General features: G+C 54.1%; 1 protein-coding gene across 1 annotated transcript; it reads left to right on the top strand.

Annotated features, from left to right (window-relative positions):
- Positions 1-5,076: 5,076 nt before the first annotated feature.
- Positions 5,077-23,219, top strand: SH3BP4 (SH3-domain binding protein 4). The gene is made up of 4 exons (XM_006893453.1): positions 5,077-5,185; positions 10,449-12,805; positions 21,274-21,462; positions 22,995-23,219. The coding sequence occupies exons 1-4, from the start codon at positions 5,077-5,079 to the stop codon at positions 23,217-23,219; spliced, it is 2,880 nt and encodes a 959-aa protein (XP_006893515.1).
- The last annotated feature ends 16 nt before the right edge of the window (positions 23,220-23,235 follow it).

The following is a 23,235-nucleotide window of genomic DNA, read 5'->3' as shown; positions in this document are numbered from 1 at the left end:
GTGGGCTCGCTCTGTCTGTGCATCCCCGTGGGCTCGATCTGTCTGCATCCCCGTGGGCTCGCTCTGTGCGTCCCCGTGGGCTCGCTCTGTCTGTGCGTCCCCGTGGGCTCGCTCTGTGCGTCCCCGTGGGCTCGCTCTGTCTGTGCGTCCCCTGGGGCTCGCTCTGTCTGTGCGTCCCCGTGGGCTCGCTCTATCTGTGCGTCCCTGTGGGCAGGCTCTCTGAACCGCTGACCCCTCCATCATGCCCGTACACACTACATAGACCAAAGCCCAGTGTGAACGTCTCCAGGGAAGCAGGGAATGAGGCTGACTGGCTGCACTGTGATGCCCGCGTCATTGTGGAGGTCTGGGACGGAACCCCAAACGTCTCTGAGGTCCGAGAGACAGGACCCCAGGGCAGGCGAGAAGAGCAGTCAGCTGACTGGGAGCCTGCACCCCAATTGCATCAGGTTGGGAGGGCTTCGGAAGGCTGCCTGTCCTGGAGGTCTGTTGGTGTCCTTGTTTGCACTGACCATGATTCGTGAGTGACCATGATCAGGGTCACACCCCAGAACCGTCCCCAGAGCCACTGGAGGAAAAGTTGTCCCTCTGGGAACTTCAGGCAAGAACAGAAGGGGTGGACGTGAATGCCTGTCCCAGTGCCTGCCCCCCGTCACCAGATCGGACTTCAATGCTGGGACCACCCAGTGCTGGTGGTGGCAGGGTGTCGTGGGTGGGGAGAGGGGCTGCCAACACAAGTAGGGGTTCCCGTGTCTCGCATGGGGCCTCTGTGGAGCCACCTTTGTGTTCTTTAAAAGCACCGCGAACAAAGACTTCCAGCTCATTGCCGTCAAGTCAGAACTGACTCTCAGCTGACTCTCCAATGGGATTCCAGTGGCTGGAAATCACATGGGAAGAGATCGAACCACCTTGCTCCTAAGGAGCCGCTGCTGGGTTTGAACTGCCAAAGAGACACTGCCTTTGGGTTAAGAGTGCAGATCCCCATAACCAGACCCACTGTCCTCCGGTCGCTTCTGACTCAGAGCCCACGGAAGAGAACAGCCGCCCCGCGGTGCTTCCAGGGCTGTCAGGTTGACAGACACCCGCTGTTTGCCCTGATCCCACACAGCGGTTCTGTAGGCTCTTCTGGTTTGGGGGGGCACAGTCTGTAGGGAGCTGTGCTGGTGACCCAAAGGCTACGCCACACCTCTGCCTCTGGTGGTTCAACGCCAGCCACAGCCTAGGAGAAAGATGAGCGGTCTCCTCCCATTCAGTTTACAGCCTGAGGAAATGCATCGGACATCAGCTGGGGCTCGGGTCCAGCTCAGCGGCGGGGAACTTTGTTGCGGGAGATTTGTGTTGAGGGTGTTGTTTTCAGATGCTGGGTTAGCTGTTTAGGTAAGAACGTGTGGTATGAAATTTGTAAGTCCATCGGCTAACACCGATTGTTCCAGAAAAATTTTCCTTCCTCACACCCCCCACCCCATCCAGAAATGTATTCCTTTTTTCCTCATGTTGATTTTCTCCAGGAAATTACAAGTGATCTTTAGGATCAAAAGGATTTTCATCTCATTTCCTCTGAAGAATTCAGCATGTTGTTTTCTCTGTGAAAACTCAGGGCGATGGGGGCGGGTTTCAGTCAGGTTCTGAGAGCCTGGGGGAGGGTCCTATCTACTGGAGCTTTTGTCTTACTTGGGGCTGGTGGTGCAGTATTGCTTTATGTGTTGTGCTGTTAACTGTAAGGTCAGTGGTTCAAATCCCCCGACTGCTCTGTGGGATAAAGACGTGGCAATTTGCTTCAGTAAAGATTTTGTCTTTCATCCCTCCTGGCCGTCAAGTGAGAGCTGACTCATAGCAGACCCTCCAGCAGGTTTTCACATCAACCCCGACTCCTGGTGCCCCCACATGCAGCACAGCAGAACCCCACCTGTCCTGCACCCCCTCGCTGACCCCACTGTGCTCTACCCTATGTTGTTCCTGCTGTGTCAGGCCATCTTGTTGAGAGTCTTCTCTTCCACTGACCTTTCACCTTCCCTAGCATGATGTCCTTCTGCAGGGACTGGCCCCTCCGGGAGGGTCGCCATGGGTCGGAATCCACGGCAGTGGGTTGGGTTTGGGTTTTCTGTATGAAACATTAGATCCTGTTCTACCAGAGATGCCCTGTAGATGCTCCTCCCCTGAATACCCAACGGGGGCTCCCCAAGTCAGGTACTCTCCCCGCTGACTTTGGAGTGGCTTCTAGAATGTGGCTGGTGACCAGGTGCACACAGTCCCAAAGACCAGGAGCCACAGGGCCAAGGGTGTCTGCTCTGTCCTCAGATGCCCAGCTGGAGGGTGGCATCCGGGGTGGAGAAATGAGAGCTAGATAGCATCTCCCCGTGCCCGTCTGTGTCACCCCGCTTCACTGAGCGTCCTCTCTGCTTCACAGTTCTCACAGGAGAACCATGAGTAGGGAGCGGCAGTGACCACATCACCATGGCCCTCTTGACGAGGGGAGACCATCGGGTGCCCCATTCTGCCCTGAGTGTTGATCTATGAGCTACAGATGGGGCTCGGGGCTGGAGGTCCAGCCGCATGCAGACCAGAGCCGAGTGGAGAGGTGGGGGAGACACAGTGGTCAGGCAGGGAGGGAGACACAGTGGGCCTGGTGACAGTGCTTCTTGTCCCCACATGTGTCCAGCGGCTCAGGTTCCTGACATCCAGCCTGTTGCTGTCTGCCCACAATGACCCACCTGCCTTCACCCCAGAGTTTCTGGGAGCCTTTGGGGTAGACGGTGGTCCCTAGAGCCACCGCCAGCCGCTCGGACCTGAGCCCGAGCTTCCTGCTGCCCTACTGTGGGCAGTAGTGTCCGAGGCGCCACAGTCAGCACCCCGTGAACCCTTCCCGCGCAGCGTAGAGGAACCCCAGCATTGCTGTGCAGGCAGCTCTGGGGGGGGTGTCCACAGCCAAGCTGTGCTCTGCAGGCCTTTCTCGGCCGCCATTGCTGTGGGAGCGAGTTGCCAGGCCTCTTCCGTGGCACCACTGGGCAGCTTCTAACTGCCAGCCTATTGGACAGCCAAACCCAAACCCAGCCCGCCGACTCTGGGCCGCCCTCCATCGGGTTTCTGAGGCCTTAAATCTCTGCAGGAGGAGACTGCCCCACTTTCTTCGAAGGAGCAACCGGTGGGTTCAAACTGCTGACCTTATGAGACAGGGAAAGTGTGTTAGGCCTCCAGGGCTCTGAATGGAAGTATGAGTTTGGGGCCATCAAGGAGCCCCAGGCCTGTCAGGCGTCCTGAACCCAGTACTTTTGGGGGGGTTACACAGCTTGACACTCTCAGTGCCGAGGGTCCCTGGGCCCACTGTGGCGACTGTTGGAACACCCAGCTTCAAAGTCTCAGCTCTTCTGTTTCCGTGAATCCTCTGTTCACAGCCGGTCATCACTCCATTCTCTGAGCTGAAAGCTTGTTGCCCGGGAACATCCCAAGACTCACAGATCTAGGTGTGTCAGGGAGGACAGCGTGTCCCCCGGATTTCCATGGCTGATCTCCCCTAAGTAGATTGCCAGACCTTTCTTCTGAGGCAACTCTGGGTCAGTTTGAACTTCCTGCCTTTGGGTTGGCAGCCAAGGATCCCTGTTACCCTCTAGAACCCTGTGTGCTCTCCAGGTGTGTGTGTGGGGGGGGGGGGGGGGGGTGTCTCGTATTCTCTTTCCACCGCTGGCTTAGTCAGAACACAGCTGTTATCTAAACATGCCAGGCTCTGGTGGGCCTGAGCTGCATCAGGAGACCTTACTGCCGAGCCTGGAAGGGCACTCTGGGGGGAACTGGGCTGCCAGCACTGAGGGTCACCTCTCTAGCAGTTCAAAACGGCTCCGTGGGAGACAGATGGGCAATCTCCTCTTGTGAGATTTACAGCCTCAGAAAACCAGCCTGAGGGTAAAGGTCTGAGTCCCTCTGCCTCCACAGGACCGAGGCTGAGGGGCCCATGAATTTGGCAGCCCTCACCCTGACCTTTCTGGAAAGCCAGAGCCACTGCCCAGGAGAAAGCTTGGGTGACCCTTGCCTGCCACCCTCTGGCTCCTGTGCCTGCCCCTGAAATGTCACAGACTTGTCACCTGGAATCGCTGGTCTGATTTTGCCAAGCTGCTGAGATCTGAGGCTGGTGCCCAGTGGCCTCTGCTGTGAGGCCAGTCAGGGGTCACGGGGCCACTGCAGTCCTGAGGGGGTGTGGGTGGTAACCACATGACCACCCAGAGGTCAGGTGAGAGCATGATGACTAATTATTTGGCCATTCTCCTGTTTGCCTCACTTTTATTTTAATTAAATAAGTGGATCAAAATGAAATAATTCAGAGCCTGCTTTCAAAAGGTATTGTTTGGGATTTGGGTGGTTTTTTTTCCTGTTGTTTAATAAAATCCCATGTATTTTTAGCCATTTTAAAACCCCCTACCGTAGGTATTGAGATGATCACTTGTGTACTAGACGTATTTTGGGTGTTTATTGGGGCCCAGGGGAGGATTGAAGGGGAATGGAGGCGGGGGACATTGTGGTCTCTAGACATACGTGTTCTCCTCCCCACCCCCAGACCCGACTGCACTGGGGGGAGGTGTCTGGGAAGTGGGCGCTGCCGCCAGGGTCCAGCCACAGCCAGTGTTCCCATGAGACCAGCCATTATCTGGGGGTGTGAAGACTTCCCCTGCGCCCTGGCCGGGCAGCATGCTTGTACAAGCCCCATTTGTCCTCTGCGCTGACCGTGATGAATGGACAGACCAGGTGCTAGACCACGCTCCACAGACCCCATTGTGCCACAGGAAGCATGGGCACCCGGCCTGGGAACACTGCAGGGCTGTGTGTGCCGGGGGCCTTGGACGGGCACTGGGTGGGCACGGAGTCCGCCTCCCTCGTCCAGGACAGATGGGGCTCCGTGGTCGCCCTTCTCAGAGGAGACGGCACCCCGGCTTTGCCGGCTCAGAGAGCACCCTTCTTTTCTTCTTTAGGAAGAATCGCGCTGCAGAGTGACACTTGGGGGGTTCTGGGACGACGCTTCAGCGGGTGCTGTAGTGGTTGGAGAAGGACATGTGAAAGCGGAGCTGGCCCCAGGGAGAACCTTCTAGCATGGCAGCTCAGCGCATCCGAGCCACCAACTCCAGCGGCCTTCCCCGGTGCAAGTCCGAGGGGACCCTCATCGACGGCTTCTCGGAGTCAAGCTTTACCGACATCAAAGGTGAGCAGGTTTTTGTGGATCTCAGTCACAAAAGGACAAATCTTGCAGAGGGTCACTGTTGTAAAACGGGACTGACCTCAGGGTTGAGGGAAGACTGAAAAGGAGGCGAGGCCTGATGTAGACTGCATTGACACAAATGAGGGAGAGAACTGTTTAAAAGGGACATATGAATGGGTATTCTTGTCATTACAGAAGTCCAGAGTGAAGGCTTCATAGTAGGGGGGAGGGATTGTATAACAGTAAAAGTTTTTCTTTCTTTTCAAGGAGAAGAGTGAATGGGCAGCGGGGATTGGGGGGGCGGAGAAAAGTGCAATAATGGATGACGGGAAAACCCTAAGTCTCTGTAAACTTTCATTAAAATTAATTAAAAAAAAAACAAAGGTGAGCTGGGGAACAGGGTGGACACAGATGGAGGAGACCGAGATTCCCAGGAAGGAGCCTGGTAGCACAGTGGGTATTCTCTCGCTGCTAACCAAAAGGTCGATGGTTCGAGTCTGCCAGCTGTCCCCAGGCGCAAGTTGGGGCAATCTGTCCCCACTGGGTCACCACCTCGGAAGCCCTGCAGGGTGGTCCTGCCCTGTCCTTCGGGGCGTAGTGAGCTTCAGATTTAGCTTCGGTTTGATTTTAGGCTCGGAAACGTTCCTACATCCAAGCTGCCAAGTTAGCATTCAGATAATTAAATTTTCATGTCCAGTCTTCATCATGTTATATATTAAGCCCAGAACAATAACCTTAACAATAATCTTGTTTTGTTGGGAAGCCTCTTGAGTGGCCCTAACTCATGAAACTCCTTTTTAATAAGAAATATGTTTGTTTTCTCTTTGGATGACTTTTGGTAACAGTGAGGAAGAGATAACTGAAATTCATTGCTAGCGAGTCAGGTTTTCAGAGACTGTAAGTGACACAGGAGGAGAAAAATGAGTCCAGAAAACACATCCGAGCTTAAGACACACTTGGTCACAGTGACCTTCAGGGCAGAGTGGAACTCCCCGGGGGATTAGGGCTGTAACTTTATGGAAGCGGATTTACAGTGAGTTCAGCCCTCCAACGTGCTGGTTAACAGCTGAGCGATTTAACCTGCTCTCTTTGGAGAATTGTCGCAGGGAAGAGGAGGCTGCCCTCGCCCAAGGCCCGAAGGACAACAGACTTGCACTGCAGGCCGCATGCTCTCGTTACACCCACTTTCTCTGCCCTTGTGCTGTGAAATCAGCCACCGAAATGGGCAAACAAATGGATGTGACTGAGCTAATGAAACTCTGTTTACAAAATCAAGTGGCCACAGAAATGGGCAAACTAATGGGTCTGGATGGCTGCGTTCCAATAAAACTTTATCTACAAAACTCAGGCAATCACAGAAAGGGACAAATAGAGGAATGTGGCTGTGTTTGTTAACACTATATAGACAAACTCAGGCAGCCAGCTCGCGTGCCGGTAGCCCCAGGATTTGGTCATGAAAATGGCTAATGAGGAAACCCATCATTTGGGCCTGGAGACGGATCGTGTTCTTCTGTGGAGTCCACGCTGCCCTCGGCCTCTCCCCGTGTGCTCCTGAGAACGTCTGTCACTGTTGGTGTTAGCATCATGACTGGCTTTCTTACAGCCTTTCTCAGAGGGTGCCAAAGGCAGGTTTTGGGAGGAAGTAATTTTCTGAGGTGCTTCTGGGCAGACCCGAACCTCCAACCTTTCATACAGCAGTTCAGCACGATAACGGTTTGCACCCCAGGTACACCTAAAACCAGTGGCTTTCAGCTGACTGCACCCCCATGAGTGTCAGGCGTTGAGATGACTGGTTTGCAGAAGTGGATACCTGGGACTTTCTTAGGGTGGACTTGAACTGCCAGCCTCCTAGTTAGCAGGTGCCCCACCCAGGAGAACTTCTGTCTGTCTGTGTGTCCTTGGAAGAGGATGGTGTATGAGCAGTCTGAGCCTAGATCCTGGGATCACCAGGACCACAGTCTGAGACCCCAGGGCATATGTGAGAGGCCGTGTGACCCCCCCCCCCCCCCCCCCCCCCCCCCCCCCCCCCCCCCAGTTTCTCAGGCACCCAGGTGACAGACAGCTCGGGAGTGCACACAAGCCGGAATACCTGCTGGGAGATCTTCACCAGCATGATTAGGGTTTTGTCTGTATAAGAATTTACGCCCAGGAATGGGCAATATATTGTTCAGCGTGTTGATCTCCTTGACACATGGAGGGTTTTTTAGTATTAAAATCAAGGTAGCGGTGGTTTTCCCCTGGTCTGTCTGTCTATCTCCAGACCAAGGTATCCTGCCTGGGAACCCTGTAATAAAGCTGCTTTAAGCTTTAAGGAAAAAAAGAAAAAAATCAAATCAAAGCAGCTGTAGCTCTGGGTAGCACCCTGTGGAATTCGTTGTTATTGGGTTGAGATTTTCCAGTGTTTGAGGAGGTGGAAGTGCAGGTGGCCGTCGAGTGTTGCCTTGGGGAGGGGTCCCCGCCACAGGCTCTTTTTCATGGTGGTCCTAAGCGGGGGGGGGTGGAAGAGCACACCCAGGCTGGGTGTGATGCTGAAGTGAAGTGTATATGTTGCAGTGTCAGTTTTGATGTTGCTGTTGTGTTATTGTTAGGTGCCTTCGAGTCATGTACAACTCATGGCGGCTGTGTGAACAACAGATCTGAACTCTCTCCTGTCTCATTTCTGCCTTCTCATTTCTGACATCCTCGAGCCTCTTGCAGCAGTCACCCTGTCAATCCATCTGCTTCAAGGTCTTCCACTATTTACCTATTGACCTGTGACTCTAGAAACCCAGAGCCCGGCCCTGTTCTGCTCCATCCTTCCAGTCTCCGCGCGCTCACTCCCATTGCTGCAGTCACTGTGCCAATCGTTTCGCTGAGGGTCTCCCTTTCTTTCCCCCTCCACCTTTCCTACCATGACGTTCTGATGTGAACATGCAGAATTTTAATTTAGAACTATTTTTATTCCTCCATCTGTGGTCATGTGTGGGGGTGCATTTTCTTGGACCATGTGCAAAGCATGCTTTCATTTTTTATTTTTATACTCCTGCTTCGTGATAATTACTCCTGAGAACGTAAGCATATAGCCTTTGAGGAATTCTAACAAGATTTCTAGATAGCTCTGGTAGCCTGGTGGTATGAAGCTGCGTTGCAATCACAAAGGCACGTGGTTCGAATCCCCCAGCTTCTCTGCTGGACAAGGATGGACAGTCTCCTCCCATTCAGTCTCCTGCCTCTGGAAACCCACTGGAGGGTCAGCTGTTGGTTGGTTCAGGCACAATAGCACAGACGATGATGGCTAGCATGCTTTCTTTCATTTCTGTTTGATTTTCATGGAGTGCAGTAATTAAACACTTGGCTGCTAATCTAAAGGACAGTTATTCGAATCCACCATCAGCTCCACTAGAGAAAGAAATGATAATCTGCTTGCACAAAGATTTACAGCTTCAAAAACCCCATGGGCAATTCCATCCTGTCCTGTGGTCACTGCGAGATAAAATAGACACAGTGGCGGTAGGTTTGTGGGGGGTTTTTTGTTGTTGTTTTGTGTCAGAGAAACAAGACAGTGTGTATGTGTGTGACTGGCAGACAGAAGCGGGAGAACCACCTGCTTTGAGGGGGTTCTGTCTCATGGAGCCGGCACGTGTGTGGTTAGAACTGTGCAGTGAGGTGCCTCCTGGGGCTGATGGTTTTGGAAATAGATCACCTGGCCTTTCCTCAAAGGCGGCTCTGGCTGGATTTGAACCACCAACATTGTGGCTAGCAGCTGACTGCATTCACCACATGCACTGCCCAGGGATGCAGACATGGGTGAGATGAACTCTGACCTCAGCCTGCCGGGTCTCCTCTATCTCTGACTTTCAGGTTGGGCCACTTCCTCTGCTTTCCCGCTCTTACCCACTCTCTGCCCTAGTGCCCTGGGGCACTCTGTCCTTTTATAGTAGATGCAGAGCCCAGGCACTTCTGACTTGGCATTTGGGCCAGCACTTTGCTAAGTTTCTCGTGAGTGTCCTCTCCAGAATGTAATCTCAGAGGAGAATGACTCACTCTCCGTATTTGTCGAGTACCTACTATGTGCCAAAGGAGCCCTCGTGGTATAGCTGATTATATGTTAGCCTGCTCACAAAAAGGTCCATGGTTCAAATCCACTAGCCTCTCTCCAGGGGAGAAAGATGAGGTCACCTAGTTCTGTAAACATTTACCATCCCAGACACCAGAAGGAAGACTGCCATGAGTCACAATTGACTTGACAGCATGGATTTGGGTTTTTATGTGTTGTTTTACTTTGTGCCAAGAGCTCACTGGTTAAAGCAATTGGCTACCAACCAAAAGTTCAGGCCCACCAGACCTGCCCCAAGGGAAAGGTGAAATATTTGCTTCTGTGCCCATCTCAGCCTCGGGGACCCCCTCGAGCAGCTCTACTCTGTCTGGCTTGATCGCTCACTGTACTGGCTCAGTGTCTGTGGTTTGGTTTTGCTTTGGTTACAAGGTGTCGCACCCTGTTCCCAGAGAGGAACCAGAGAGGCAGCAGTGAACAGCCGATTCCTAGTGGGGCCATGGAACCTGCCTTGCAAAATAAAAACCCATCTGTGAAGTGCATGATAGGCTGTGTTCTGTGCTAATGGAGAAAATAAAATCAGGCAGGGGGTTGGAGAGGGCAGATTTCACACAGCGCCTGGAGGGTCCTTCCCTTGGACTAAACTCTGTCAGCATCATGTCATCACGTCCTCACCGTAACCCCATGAGCTAACTTTTCCATCCAGCGGTGAGTGCAGAGCCTGGATTCAAGCCCAGAACTAGTGATCCCACACACAAGTTCTTCACAACTCTCAGTTGGATGGATGGCCTAGGGCTGCCACAGGCAGCCTGTATGTACGCACACATATGTCTGAGAAAGAGGCAGTGCAGTATCTTGAGACCACAGCACAATGAGCTATGCTTTATTTGTGTTTGTCTGGGTTGAAGCCCCCTGAGTCCCACAACAGTTAACATGTTTAGCTACTAACTGAAAGAATGGAAATTCCAGTCTACATAGAGTCACCTCAGAAAGTAGCCTAGCGATCTCCTGAACTCTGCCTTGGGCAACCCCAGGGGGCACCACCGCTGTGCACGCACATGCACACACACACACACACAAACGTACACAAACCCCATCAGAGCAGACCCGGCAGGAGCCCGTGGATTGTTTGCCCAGGCTGTTTTGTGCACGCGCTGTGATACTGGTGTGTTTGGGGAGCCCGAGAGCAGTCCCCAACTTGCTCTCACCTCTCTCTCTTTGTGTCTCCCACAGTGCCTTCCCCCAGTGCCTTGCTCGTAGACAATCCTACGCCGTTCGGAAACGCCAAGGAGGTGATAGCAATCAGGGACTACTGTCCCAACAACTTCACCACGCTCAAGTTCTCCAAGGGCGACCACCTGTACATCTTGGACTCGTCAGGCGGCGAGTGGTGGTACGCACACAACACCACCGAGATGGGCTACATCCCCGCCGCCTACGTGCAGCCCCTGAACTACCGCAACTCGACGCTGAGTGACAGTGGCATGATTGACAACCTCCCGGACAGCCCAGACGAGGTCGCCAAGGAGCTGGATGTGCGGGGGGCGTGGACAGATGATAAGAAGGGGTCAGATGATAAGAAGGGGTCAGGCAAAGCCTACAGTAATAACCCTTTCTGGAAAGGGGTGCAAATGAACCCATTCCTGAACGGGACCACGCCGGCAATGCCCAGCACGGATGAGCTGAACTCTAAAAGTACCGTGCTCTTCAACCCGGGCGTGCCCTCTCACCCCGAGCCCGGCTCCAGCACCACCAACATCTTCGACGAGCTCCCGGCCTCCCACCGCCTCGCCTCGGAGGAGCCGACTGTCCGGCGCAACAACCCCTTCTTCCGGAGCAAGCGCTCCTACAGCTTGTCGGAGCTCTCCGTCCTCCAGGCCAAGTCGGACGCCCCCGCGTCCTCGGGCTTCTTCACGGGGCTCAAGTCCCCCGCCCCCGAGCAGTTCCAGAGCCGGGAGGACTTCCGCACCGCCTGGCTTCACCACCGCAAGCTCGCCCGGTCTTGCCACGACTTGGATCTGCTGGGCCAGAGCCCAGGCTGGGGCCAGACGCAGGCGTTGGAGACCAACATCGTGTGCAAACTGGACAGCTCCGGGGGTGTCCTGCAGCTCCCTGACACCAGCATCACCATCCACGTGCCCGAGGGGCACGTGGCCCCCGGCGACACTCAGCAGATCTCGGTGAAGGCACTGCTGGACCCGCCGCTGGAGCTCAACAGTGACAGGTCGAGCAGCGTCAGCCCGCTGCTGGAGGTGAAGCTGAGCAACCTGGAGGTCAGGACCCCCATCAGCCTGCACATTAAAGTCTCCGCTGAGGTGAAGAGCGAACATTTCAGCACCAGCTCGGTGAGTCTGCAGTGCCTGAGGAGTGACTCGAAGGAGGGCCCCTACGTCCACATCCCTCTCAACTACAGCCACGGGGACACGGTCCAGGTGCACCTGGAGAACCTGGAGCCCTGCATGTACCTGGCCATCGTCGCTCACAGCGCCAGCATCCTCTACCCGGCCACTGTGTGGGATTTCATCCACAAAAAGGTCACCGTGGGCCTCTACGGTCCCAAGCACATCCATCCGTCCTTCAAAACGGTGGTGACCATCTTCGGGCACGACTGTGCCCCGAAGACGCTCCTGGTCAGCGAGGTCACCCGCCAGGCCCCCAGCCCCGCCCCTGTGGCCCTGCATCTCTGGGGCAAGCACCAGTTCGTACTGTCCCGGCCTCAGGACCTCAAAATTTGTATGTACTCCAACATGACCAACTACGAGGTGAGGGCCAGCGAGCAAGCCAAGGTGGTGAGAGGGTTCCAGATAAAACTAGGCAAGGTGAGCCGCCTCATCTTCCCCATCACCTGCCACAAACCCGGCGAGCTCTCCGACTTCACCCTGAGGGTCCAGGTGAAGGATGACCAGGGCGCCATCCTCACCCAGTTCTGCGTCCAGACGCCCCAGCCCCCACCCAAGAGCGCCATCAAGCCAAGTGGCCAGAGGAGGTTCCTCAAGAAGAACGAGGTGGGCAAGATCACCCTGTCCCCGTTTGCCGCCAGCACCAAGTACCCGACCTTTCAGGACCGGCCCGTGGCCAGCCTCAAGTTTGGCAAGTTGCTCAAGACGGTGGTGCGGCAGAGCAAGAACCACTACCTGCTGGAGTACAAGAAGGGCGACATGATCGCCCTGCTCAGCGAGGAGAAGGTCCGGTTCAAGGGCCAGCTGTGGACCAAGGAGTGGTACATCGGCTACTACCAGGGCAAGGTGGGGCTGGTGCACGCCAAGAACGTGCTGGTGGTGGGCAAGGCCAAGCCCAGCGTCTTCTCGGGCCCGGAGCTGAGCACGTCGGCGCTGCTGGAGCAAATCCTGCAGCCCTGCAAGTTCCTCACCTACATCTACGCCTCGGTGAGGATGCTGCTCATGGCGAACATCAGCAGCTGGCGCACCTTCGCCGACACGCTGGGCTACGAGCACCTGCCGCTCACCGCCTTCTGCCGTGCCGAGCTGGACAACGAGTCAGAGTGCGTGGCGTCCGTCCTGGAGAAGCTGAAGGAGGACTGCAACATGGACAACATGGACAGGAGGTCCTTCCAGAAGGAGCTGATGATGGTGAGTGGCGCGTTCCAAGGGCAGGCGGGGGCTGTGCCTGGCGGTCTCCTCGATCCGTGTGGACATGGTGTGGGTGAAGGGTGGGGTCCCCAATCCACATGGCATGGTATGAGTAAAGGGTAGGGTCCCCGATCCACATGGCCATGGTGTGGGCAAAGGGCAGAGTTCTTGATCTGCGTGGACATGATGTGGTTGAAGGGTGTGGTGTCCGAAGAACGTGGACATGGTGTGGGCAAGAGGGTGGGGTCTCCGATCCATGTGCACATGATGTGGGTCCTTGATCTGCATGGGCATGGTGTGGATAAAGGTGGGGTCCCCGATCCACATGCCCATGGTGTGGGCAAAGGGTAGAGTTCTTGATCTGGGTGGGATCCCCGATCCATGTGGACGTGATGAAGGCAAACGGTGGGGTCCCCAATCCATGTGGACATGGTATGAGTGAAGGATAGGGGTCCTTGATCTACGTGGACATGGTGTGGGCGAAGGGTGGGACTGACTGTGCTGGGCCATCCTGCCCTGAGCAGTCTGGACATGGTGTGAGTGAAGGATAGGGGTCCTCGATCTGCATGGACATGGTGTGGGTAAAGGCAGGGTCCCCAGTCCACGTTGACATGGTGTGGGCAAAGGGTGGGACTGACTGTGCTGGGCCATCCTGCCCTGACCAGTATGGACTTGGTGTGAATGGAGGATGGAATAAGCCATGTGGGCTCTCTGTCTTGCATCCACATGGCCGTGGCATGGGTGACAGTGGGGTGGGCTGTATTGGCCATCTTTCCTTGACCCACCTGGACATAGGTTAGGGGTTATGGTGAACAGTCATCAGAAACCCATCTGATGGGATCTTTGCGGGATCCATGAGTAGCCAGCGCTCCACTGTGTTTTCTGTTGCACTTTGGAAGGAATTTGGGTGTGATCCCTAGCAAAGTCTAACCTTCAGTCTCTGCCAAGCCCTCCCAAGCTGATGGTGACCTATGAGTGGCAGAGCAGAGCTGCATTTCATAGTGGGGACCTTTTAGATGCAGATCACCAGGCCTTTCTTCTGAAGTACCTCAGAGGGGATTCGAACTCCTGGCTTCCCGTCAAGGGAGCTCTGGTAGCCCAGTGGTGAGGAGTTGTGCTGCCAACCCAAAGGCACAAAGCTTGAACCTGCCAGCCTGTCCTCCAGTGTGATTAACTGCCTCATAAGACTCACTGGAGGCTCAGGTGTGGATCAGTTCTGACTCCAGGGTCCATCACCACCACCCATGGAGTGCTGGAGCGCTTGCGTTTCATACGTGCCTCCGTGACCGCTTACGTGCCTGCTGCTGTGAAATTGATTTCTAACTCATCCTGACCAAGTAGGACAGAGTGGAGCAGCCCCGGGAGATTTCTGAGGTGGGAGAAGACCACCACAGCTTTCTCCCAAGGAGCCAGCCGCTGTTGGGATTGAACCCCCAACCTTCTGACTAGCAGCCACTGTACCGCTAGAGTTCCTCTTTTGATGCAAGCCCACTGCCTTCCATGCATCCTGGTTCATATAAGGCTGATAGGACAGAATCGGGCTGCCGGACATGGGTGGGGGTGTCCCAGGGCTCTTACCTTTACAGACACAGACTGTCTCATCTCCTCCCCCCTGAGAAGCAGCTGGTGGGTTCAAACCACCAACCTTTCTATTAACAGCCAAGCACTTAACCACTGTATCATCGGATCTCTTCTTGGGGTCCTCAGAGAACCCTCAGAATTCAGAGACCGTGTGAGGAGGGTCACTCAGGGTCGTTTCCCACTGAATTGGGGCCCCCTGGAGATCAGTGCCCAGTGGTACAGGCGTTGAGGCCAGGAGGAGGTCTTTGTGTTTCTGGGGCACATTCCCAGCGCGGCTCTGGGACTCAAGGTTATTACTTGGGTGTGAGAGTTTTCTCTCCTTGGACAGCTTTCAGCCTCCACCCATGGGTGTTGTCATTCTTCCCTCCCCTTTGGTTTGAATTGAGGATGAGGGTGGTCATTGGCCAGCACAGCTGTGACTGTAACCTTGGAAGAAGGCACGCCCCGGCCCTCAGGCCAGCGTCCTCCCCATGGCCAGCTGCAGTCCCTGGCTGAGCTGCCGCAGATCCTGTGCAGGTCCAGGATCTGCCCAGACCCGTGCCCACAGCGGGAGCCGGAGGCCGCTGCTTCTGAGGGCTAAGCCTGGAGAGGCTCGTGGCAGGCATGCCCTGGCATCCCTCCAGGTGTCTGCCTAAGGTGAGGTCTGTGGAGGCTCTCTGGGAAGGAAGCAGATTCTGCACCCTCCCATGAGCCCCCCTACTCTCTTTACCAGCACCCTGCCCCCAACCCATACCTCTGTCAAACTCCCATCACGCCCAGCCTGAGTGCGGGTGGGATTTGCGGGGTCATGGGGTATAAGACAGTGAATCTACCTGCCCAGGTGGTAGCCCACTGCTGTCAGTAAGTTCTGACTCATAGCAACCCTCCACCAGGGTCCAACGGCTGCAGATCTTTGTTGGGGGAGACCAGCCATCTGTCTCCCTATGAGCAGCCGGTGGATTTAAACAATTGACCTTTAATTCAGCAGCCTAACACATTCCACACAGCACCACTGGGACTCCTAGAGCCGGCTCATGCTTGTACCTTATTCTGAAGCATAGAGAGGTCTGGCTGCATAGCCATTAACTTCTGCTAAGTCCGCTCCCACTCGTGGGACCTTGTGCACAAGGACAAGACGCTTCCAGCCCTGTATCATCTTCAAGTCCATTGCTGCGGTCACTGTGTCAGTCCGGCTCATTCAAGGTCTCCCTCGCTTTCACTGACCTTCTCTACCACACCAACCCTGATGTCCTCTTCTAGTGACTGGTCCTTTCTGACGACTGAGTGAGTGACTCAGTCTTAAGACAGTAGCCTGTGTGTCTGTCGCCAGGCCTTTCTTCCTAGTCTTTGTTAGTCTGGAAGCTCTGTAGAAATCTGCCCACCACAGGTGACCCTGCTGGTATAGGAAACACCGGGGTACAGCTTCAAGCATCGCAACAACCCAGACTGACACTGACAGATGGGAAGGGGTGAAGAATCAAAGATTAACTTGAGCCCAGTTGACTGCCAGCTCAGCTCACGTTTGTCCCTGAGCCCCCAGGTGCGGTCCACTGTCCCTCCGAGCGTCCTTCCTGCAGCATCCCAGGAGGTCCCTGGGAGGACAGATCTGTACCTTGATTCCTGTCTCCTTCTGGTGGGAGAGTGCTAGGCGGAGGCCAGCCAGTCAGAGCCAGCTCAGGGGTTCCCTGCACCTCGTTTGCTTGCTCACCACTGTACCAGCACCACAGTCAGCGGGGTCCTTGGCCTCTGCCATCCGTGGGCACCTGCAGCACTGAGTGCTGGCCAGGCTGCAGTCAGCCCTCACTGGCTCCCCAGGGAAACTCCCTCCTGCTTTCAGGTGCGTCCACCTGGTGCCGCCTTTGTTGCCAAAGCCTCAGGGTTTGCACAGCTGCCCTGACTCCCCGGGGACCTCTTTGTTTAGGATGGACATCGTCCTCCTTGCATTGCTATCACAGAAGCATGCTTCTCTCTGATTGTGTGTTACACCAAGTAGCCAACATAGGAAGCGCGGAGGCAGGCAGCCTCTGCTCACGGCCAGCACCAAGTCCCTCCAGCCAGCCCTGTTAGTGCTCTTTAGTTAAGCAGGCGATTGCTGGAAGACTGGCATTATTTGGTTTTTTGCATGTCAGAGTAGGCACGGGTGCTTCTGTGCCCTGACCACTAGCCCCCACTCCAGTGTGGGAAGGAGCCCTGGCTCTTGGGGTCCTTTGGAGGCCCCTAGATTGTCTGCTGGTTTTCACCACCAAAGGTAATACTGCTTTGAGGAGTGTCCTTAGTACAGGCATCCCTCTTTTCATTGCACTTCATCATGCTTGGCTGGTCTTGGCAATTTTTTTATGCCAGAGTTTGTGGTTTTTTGTTTTTTGGTTTGTTTGGGTCCCCCCCCCCCAAACTGAAGGGTTTTGGTGGTCCTACATCAAGCGAGTCTGTTGGCACTATTTTTCCAGCAACGTGTGCTGACCTCATAAGTCTGTGTCACATTTTGGTCATTGTCTCAGGATTTCAGACTTTTTACATCATACTATCGCATGCTTCATAGACTGCTCACTAACAGGGTGTCAGTGGCTTCCAGCCCACAGCCATTGCCTAGAACAGAGTAGACCTGCCTTACAAGGTTTCCAAGGCTGTAAAACTTCTCAGAAGCAGATTGCTTTATCCTGCAGTGACCGATGGATTGAAACCGCCAACCTTTCCGGCTGATGGATTCAAACCATTAATCCTTCAGTTAGCGGACTGATCCTTCATTTTCGACACCACCAGGGGTTCCGATGGGCAATCAGCCATGTGTGTGCCTTGCTGAATTGTGGTAGTCGAGAGTTCAGCCCCCGCCTCCCACCTGTCTCTTTACCTGAGTGTCACATATTTCATGGGTCCTCTTCTGTGGCATAGGTGGTAAAGTGCTTGACTCCTGAATGAGAGGTTGCCTCTCCAAACCCACCCGGAGGCATCTGGGCAAACAGACCTGATGATCTGCTTCCAGAATAGTCTAGCCTTGGAAACACTGTAGAGCAGTTACATTCTGCACACGTGGGGTTACTGTGAGTCAGAAGGAAATCAACAACAGCTAATAATAAGACCATTAGAGTTAAGTAGTTGCCAAAGCGCCTGTCTGGTCCATGAAGCCACATACCCCACCTGCACCTTCATCAGGAAGGGTTGGTGGCCACACCTGACTTAACACCACGCTCACCTTCGTTAGAAAGGTCCCAGCTGGAGTCGGCACTCCTTGTATTTTATGGGGTCTTGGCCGATGCACCTGTGTGAGCATGAGAGTCAGAGAGAAAGCTCCAGGGGAAAATGAACAAGGCCTGTGCCTCCGTCTGGAGTCTCTGTCCCAGAGCCCGCACATCCTGCTTCTCAAGGTTCTGCTTGAGAGCGGCACCTCCTGCCCCTCTGTCCCAGAGTCAGTCCCTCCTGCTCTGCCCAAGAGCCCGCCCCTCCTGCTTCTCAAGGCTCTGCTGAGAGCCCACACCCCCCGCTTCTGGAGTCTCTGTCCATGAAGCTCAATGTCAAAAGCTGATGACTAGCGCACAGGGTCAAAGTCAGCTGTGTCCGAGAAGTCAGGCCTGACGTCTCCAAAACAGAGTGCCGGCCTGTGACGGCTGGTTTATTGTGCGTCTGCATGGCCCTGACCCTCAGTATAATATAGCTGTCCTCGAGAACCCAGCCAAGATGCAGACCTCCTTCTGAGGTGCCCCTGGGTGGACTCAAGCTCTCAACTAGCCACTCAGTGCATTAAACCCTGCAGCAGTGCTTTTTACCAAAGCTTGATTAAGGTTGCTGTTAAATGCCGTCAACGTAGTTCTAATTCACCACAGCCATGTGCGTATCAGAGCGCAGGATGGCCTAACCCAGCCCTGTCCGCAGAATCACTGCTGTGCCTGCCCGTTGATGCAGCCAAAACTTCCCCTTGTTAGGTATCAGCACCTCTAACACATTCATGACCATACACAGCAGAACAGAGCCTGCCCGGTCCTGCTCTTCACAACCTCCACTCTGCTCAAGTCCACTGTCGCAGTCGCCATGCCGGTCCATCTAGTCATGGGTCTTCCCCTCTATTACGGACCATCTGTATTTCCAGCGTGATGTCCTCCTCCAGGGCTGGCTCCTCCAACAATATGCCCAGAGTATGTGAGACAAAGTCTGTCTGTGCCTCTAAGAAACATCCTGGATACACTGCTTCTAAGACAGGTTGGTTCTTTTGACAGTCTGTGGAATGTTCAGTAGTCTTCCAACACCGTAATGCTAAGGCATCGATTCTTCTTCCGTCTTCTTCAACTGTTCCATTGTCACATTCATTGGAAACAGTTGAAAATTCTCTGGCTTGGATTAGGCACACCTTTGTCTTTAAAGTGACATCTTTGCTCTTTAAAGAAGTCCTGGACAACAGATCTTCCTGGAGCAATACGTCTTCTCCCTTCGTGGTGTTGATAGAGGCTCCAAGTGAGATGACAGCTCCTAGCTCCTCCTCTCCGTTTATCATGATACTGCTTGTTGGTCCGGTTGCGAGACTTTTTGTTTTCTTTACGGTGAGTTGTAATCCATGCTGAAGGCTTTAGTCTCTGGTCTTCCCTACGTGCTTCCCTCCACTAGGAGCAAGTTACAGATTAAACAAGACATGATGCAGCGTGCCCTTGTTCTGTTTGAATGACTCTTGGTCAGTGTATAGGTTTCATGTGAAAAGTTAATTGTTCTGGAATTTTTGTTCTTCTCAATACTATCCATAATTTTTTTTGATCCTTCACAAAGTCCAAAAAACACAAGTAACCATCGTTTTGGTCTATGCACTTGCTGTGCATCTGAGAGCTGGAAAGAGAATGAGGATGACGGGGAGATTTTGTAGCCTTTGCACTGTGGGGTTGGAGAAGTGATTGAACATCCCACAGATGGACAGAGAACAGACAGATCTGTCTTGAAGAGTGTGCGGCTGGAGTGCTCTTTGGAGGCAAGAATGATGAGGCTTCGCCTCACATGCTTTGGACATGTTGGAGAGGGACCTGATGCTGGGAAGGAAGACCCTCAGCCAGGTGGATTGACATGGTGACTGCTGCAGTGGGCTCTTCTGGAAGTGTGAGGGTGGCGCAGGATAGACCCAGCATTCAGGTCTTTTGATCATAGAGTCACTATGAGTCATGCGCCACTCAATGGCACCTAACAACAACATATGATATGTCTGTATTGAACAGTGAATAACGGAAGACCAAAGAAGAACCGATCCCTTTGAATTGTCGTGTTGGTGAAGAGTATTGAATATCCCATGGACTGCCAAAGGAACAAACACGTCTGACTTAGAGAACTTACAACCAGGGTGTTCCTCAGTGCGGGATGGTGACACGGCATCTCACATACTTTGGACATTTTGTTAGAAGGAACTAATCCTTGGAAAGGTTGAGGGTCTGTGAAAGACAGGGAAACCCTCAACGAGATGGATTGACCCACTGAGCATAACAGGGGGCTCGAGCATGGTGGAAACCGTGAGGCTGGGGCAAGTCTGACCTGTTGTTCACAGCACCTAAGAACATTATCTATGTACATATACACACGTGGACATGTAAATACGTATGTATTTGTGTGTGTTCAAATCCGTCAGCTCCTACACAGGAGAAAGATGAACAGTCTCTGTGATGTACAGCCTTTGAAACCCTCTCGAGGGTCAGCTATGAATCCGTTTTGATTTGACAGCTGTAAGGGGTTGGGGTTTTTGGTTCTTTTAATCACAGTGGGGAAGGCTCGGGTGGGGAAGGGCAGGGCAGGTGAGATTCCCATCCATTAGGGAATCTGTCACAGTCAGACGTCCGCACCTGCTTTGCTGCCCTCCTGAGGCTGCCGTGGGTGAGCCCACCCTGACCCCTTCACCACAGCCCATTGCACAGCCCTGCGGCCAGCCACGCTGACCTCAGAGTGGCACCAGATCTACTTACATGACCCCAGTGGCTGCAGTCACATAATTTAGGACACACCGTATGCAGACCGGTGGACGGCTGGCCCAGGTGCCAGCCAGCGTGATTGTCCTTTTAATCAGCAAGTGTGCATTTATCCCCTTTCTGGCATGAAGCAGAGCCCATGAGTTGTTGAGCCCTGCCTGATGCTCTGGAACCAGCCCCCCTCTTCCCAGGTTAGGGGTTGAGTCTCAAGGTGAGTCAGGTTGTTGGTAGCTGCACTGGCATTTGAACTCCCCAGGCAGAGCTCTCCCTGCGTCCTGGGGCCTTCTGGGTCCCTTCTCCATCTAAGGTACCCAAGCTGCTAATGGGGATGGGGCAGGCGGGGTCCTGGTGCCCGGGTGAAGGAGCTGTCCCACTGAGCACTGGGATCCCGTCCCCACAGTTCTGGAAGGAAAGGACCAGTGCTGCCGAGTCTTCAGATCTGAATCCTGTGCTCTTGAAGTGACTCAGGACTCGGCCTTCATCCGCTCGTCTTCATTCTCCACACCTGTCTTCACTATCTCCCCAGGGCCCAGCCTGGGGCCAGATCCCACGGGAGCCCAGCCATCACCACTGGGTGCTTTAGCAGCTCTTTGTCACCGTGTGAGCATAGTGTGTGCAGCCGTTTGTGCCCTGTGCCATGTTGTCTGTCTTGGGGAAGGGCAGTCCCTCTCACCAGATGCCCTGGTAGATACGGGAGAATGGGAAACAGTGTCATCTCCTTTGCCATACAGATTGTCCCTGCGCTTCACCTGGGACTCAGTGCACAGGGTCAGGGACACGACTAGGTCCTGCAGTGGGAACAGCATGGAGTGTCACCTCCAGTCACTGTGCAATGATCTTGACCCTCTGCCCCAGCTTGGGTCCTGGTCACCTGGTTGTCACGGCCAAGGCCCGTCACTTTCCCTGCACCTTCTCTGGGCTGGTAATCTGGGTGGAGCCAGAGGGCTGCCATCCACCACCTCACGCTCTGTCCTTCCCCTGCAGGCCTTACTGAAGATGGACTGCCAGGGGCTGGTGGTTACACTCATCCAGGACTTCGTGCTCCTGACCACGGCTGTCGAGGTGGCGCAGCGCTGGCGGGAGCTGGCTGAGAAGCTCGCCAAGGTCTCTAAGCAGCAGATGGATGCGTATGAGTCCCCGCACCGTGACAAGAACGGGCTGGTGGACAGCGAGGTGAGCAGTCACAAAGTACCCACTGCCCGCGCAGCACCACAGCATGGCCGCGCTCCCTTCCCTCTTTACCTGACCTCTCCATCTCTTGAGTCACTCACCTGTGTGGCCAGACCACACCCACCATCACTGAGCCCACTGCGACTCATGGCCACCTTGGAGGACAGAGCAAACCTGCCCCCACAGGGTTTCCAAGCCTGTGATCTCTAAAGAAGCAGACCGCAGCCTCAGTCTCCCTGAGAGACGCTGGGGAGTTTGAACCACCAGCCTTTTGCTTAGCAGCCACATGCTTAAATCACTGTGCCACTAAGTTGTTTGTTTGGTTTTTAAATCAGCTTTGCTATATCAAGCTCATTCCAGCTCACAGTTGCTAAATGATTAGCCCAGAGAGAGAAGTATCTAGGGAAGGAAGAAGAAACACTTTCAGTTTAAAAACCTTGGTGTTGCAATGGCTAAAGAATTAGGCTGTTACCCAAACACTCTGAGGTTCAAACCCACCATCTGCCACACGGGAGAAAGATGAGGCATTTTGCTTCCCTTAGGAGTTGTTGTTGTTGTTGGTGGTGGAGGAGGAGGAGGAGGAGGTGTGGTGGTGGAGGTGGTGGTAGTGATGTATGTGGAGTTGGTGGTGGTGGAGGTGAAGATGGAAATGGTGGTGGTGTGGATGGTGGTGGAGGTGCTGCTGCTGGTGGTGGTGGCAGTGGTGATGGAGGTAGAGGCGGTGGTGATAGATACCATCATGTTAGTTCCGACTCCTTGCCATCCTACATACAACAGAACAAAGCCTGACCAGTCCTGCTCCATAGTCACCACCTCTGCTGTACTTGAGTCTACTGTTGCAGTCGCTGTATCCACCCATCTCATTGAGGGTCTTCTTTTGGGCTGATTCTCTGCTTTTCCAATCATGTCTCTCACCAGGGACTGGCCCCTTTGGAGAGCATGCCCCAAGTGTGTGAGATGAAGTCTCACCATTCCTTCTTCTAAAGGAGGGTTCTGGCTACACCTCTTCCAAGGTTGATGTGTTTGTCCTTCTGGCATGGCAGGCCGTGGCATAGTCTGCATTCCTCACCAGCAGTACAATTCAAAGGCATCAATCCTTTCTTGATCTCCTAGCTTTTACAGGCATGAGGCCACCACCCCACTGCTGTCAAGTGGATTCTGATTTATATCGACCTTCCACTGGGTTTCCACGACTGTAGATCTTCATGAGTGGAGACTGCCCATCTTTCTCCCACTAAGCGTTTTGCATGATATCATCAGGACTAGGAGGTGTTTGGAGAAACCATGGATACCGTGGTTTGCGTCAGGTGCACGTTAGTCCTCAAATTAACATCGTTGTTGGAAGTCCTTTGAACAGCTCTGCTCTGTCCTCCAGGATGCTATGAATGGGATCAACTCTGTGACGATGCATTTGGTTGGTTGGTTGGTTGGTTGGCATGCTCACCCAGGCAGCATGTGCTCAATACCTACCACAGGACCTCTCTGAGAGTTTTCTGACTCCTCCTCTCTCTCTTTCTGTTTCATGTGCCACCCAGGCCATGTGGAAACCTGCGTATGACTTCTTACTAACGTGGAGCCACCAGATGGGGGACAGTTACCGCGATGTCATCCAGGAGCTGCACACTGGCCTGGACAAAATGAAAAACCCCATCACCAAGCGCTGGAAACACCTCACAGGAACACTGATCCTGGTGAACTCGCTGGATATTCTGAGAGCAGCTGCCTTCAGCCCGGTGGACCATGATGACTCTGTGATTTGAGCAGGTTCCGTCCCAC

Source organism: Elephantulus edwardii, unplaced genomic scaffold (assembly GCF_000299155.1).
Source record: "Elephantulus edwardii isolate Elephantulus edwardi_28Jun2011 unplaced genomic scaffold, EleEdw1.0 scaffold00127, whole genome shotgun sequence".
NCBI lineage: Eukaryota > Metazoa > Chordata > Mammalia > Macroscelidea > Macroscelididae > Elephantulus > Elephantulus edwardii.
Note: the sequence above shows the minus strand (reverse complement) of the source record. Positions and strands in the feature narration are given on the sequence as shown.

Bases quoted from the DNA above. Each gene is read 5' to 3' on its own strand.
- SH3BP4 (XM_006893453.1), top strand. From the start codon at position 5,077: ATGGCAGCTCAGCGCATCCGAGCCACCAACTCCAGCGGCCTTCCCCGG. The intron at 5,186-10,448 runs GTGAGCAGGTTT...TGTCTCCCACAG, and splicing joins AAGCTTTACCGACATCAAAG to TGCCTTCCCCCAGTGCCTTG. The intron at 12,806-21,273 runs GTGAGTGGCGCG...CTTCCCCTGCAG, and splicing joins TCCAGAAGGAGCTGATGATG to GCCTTACTGAAGATGGACTG.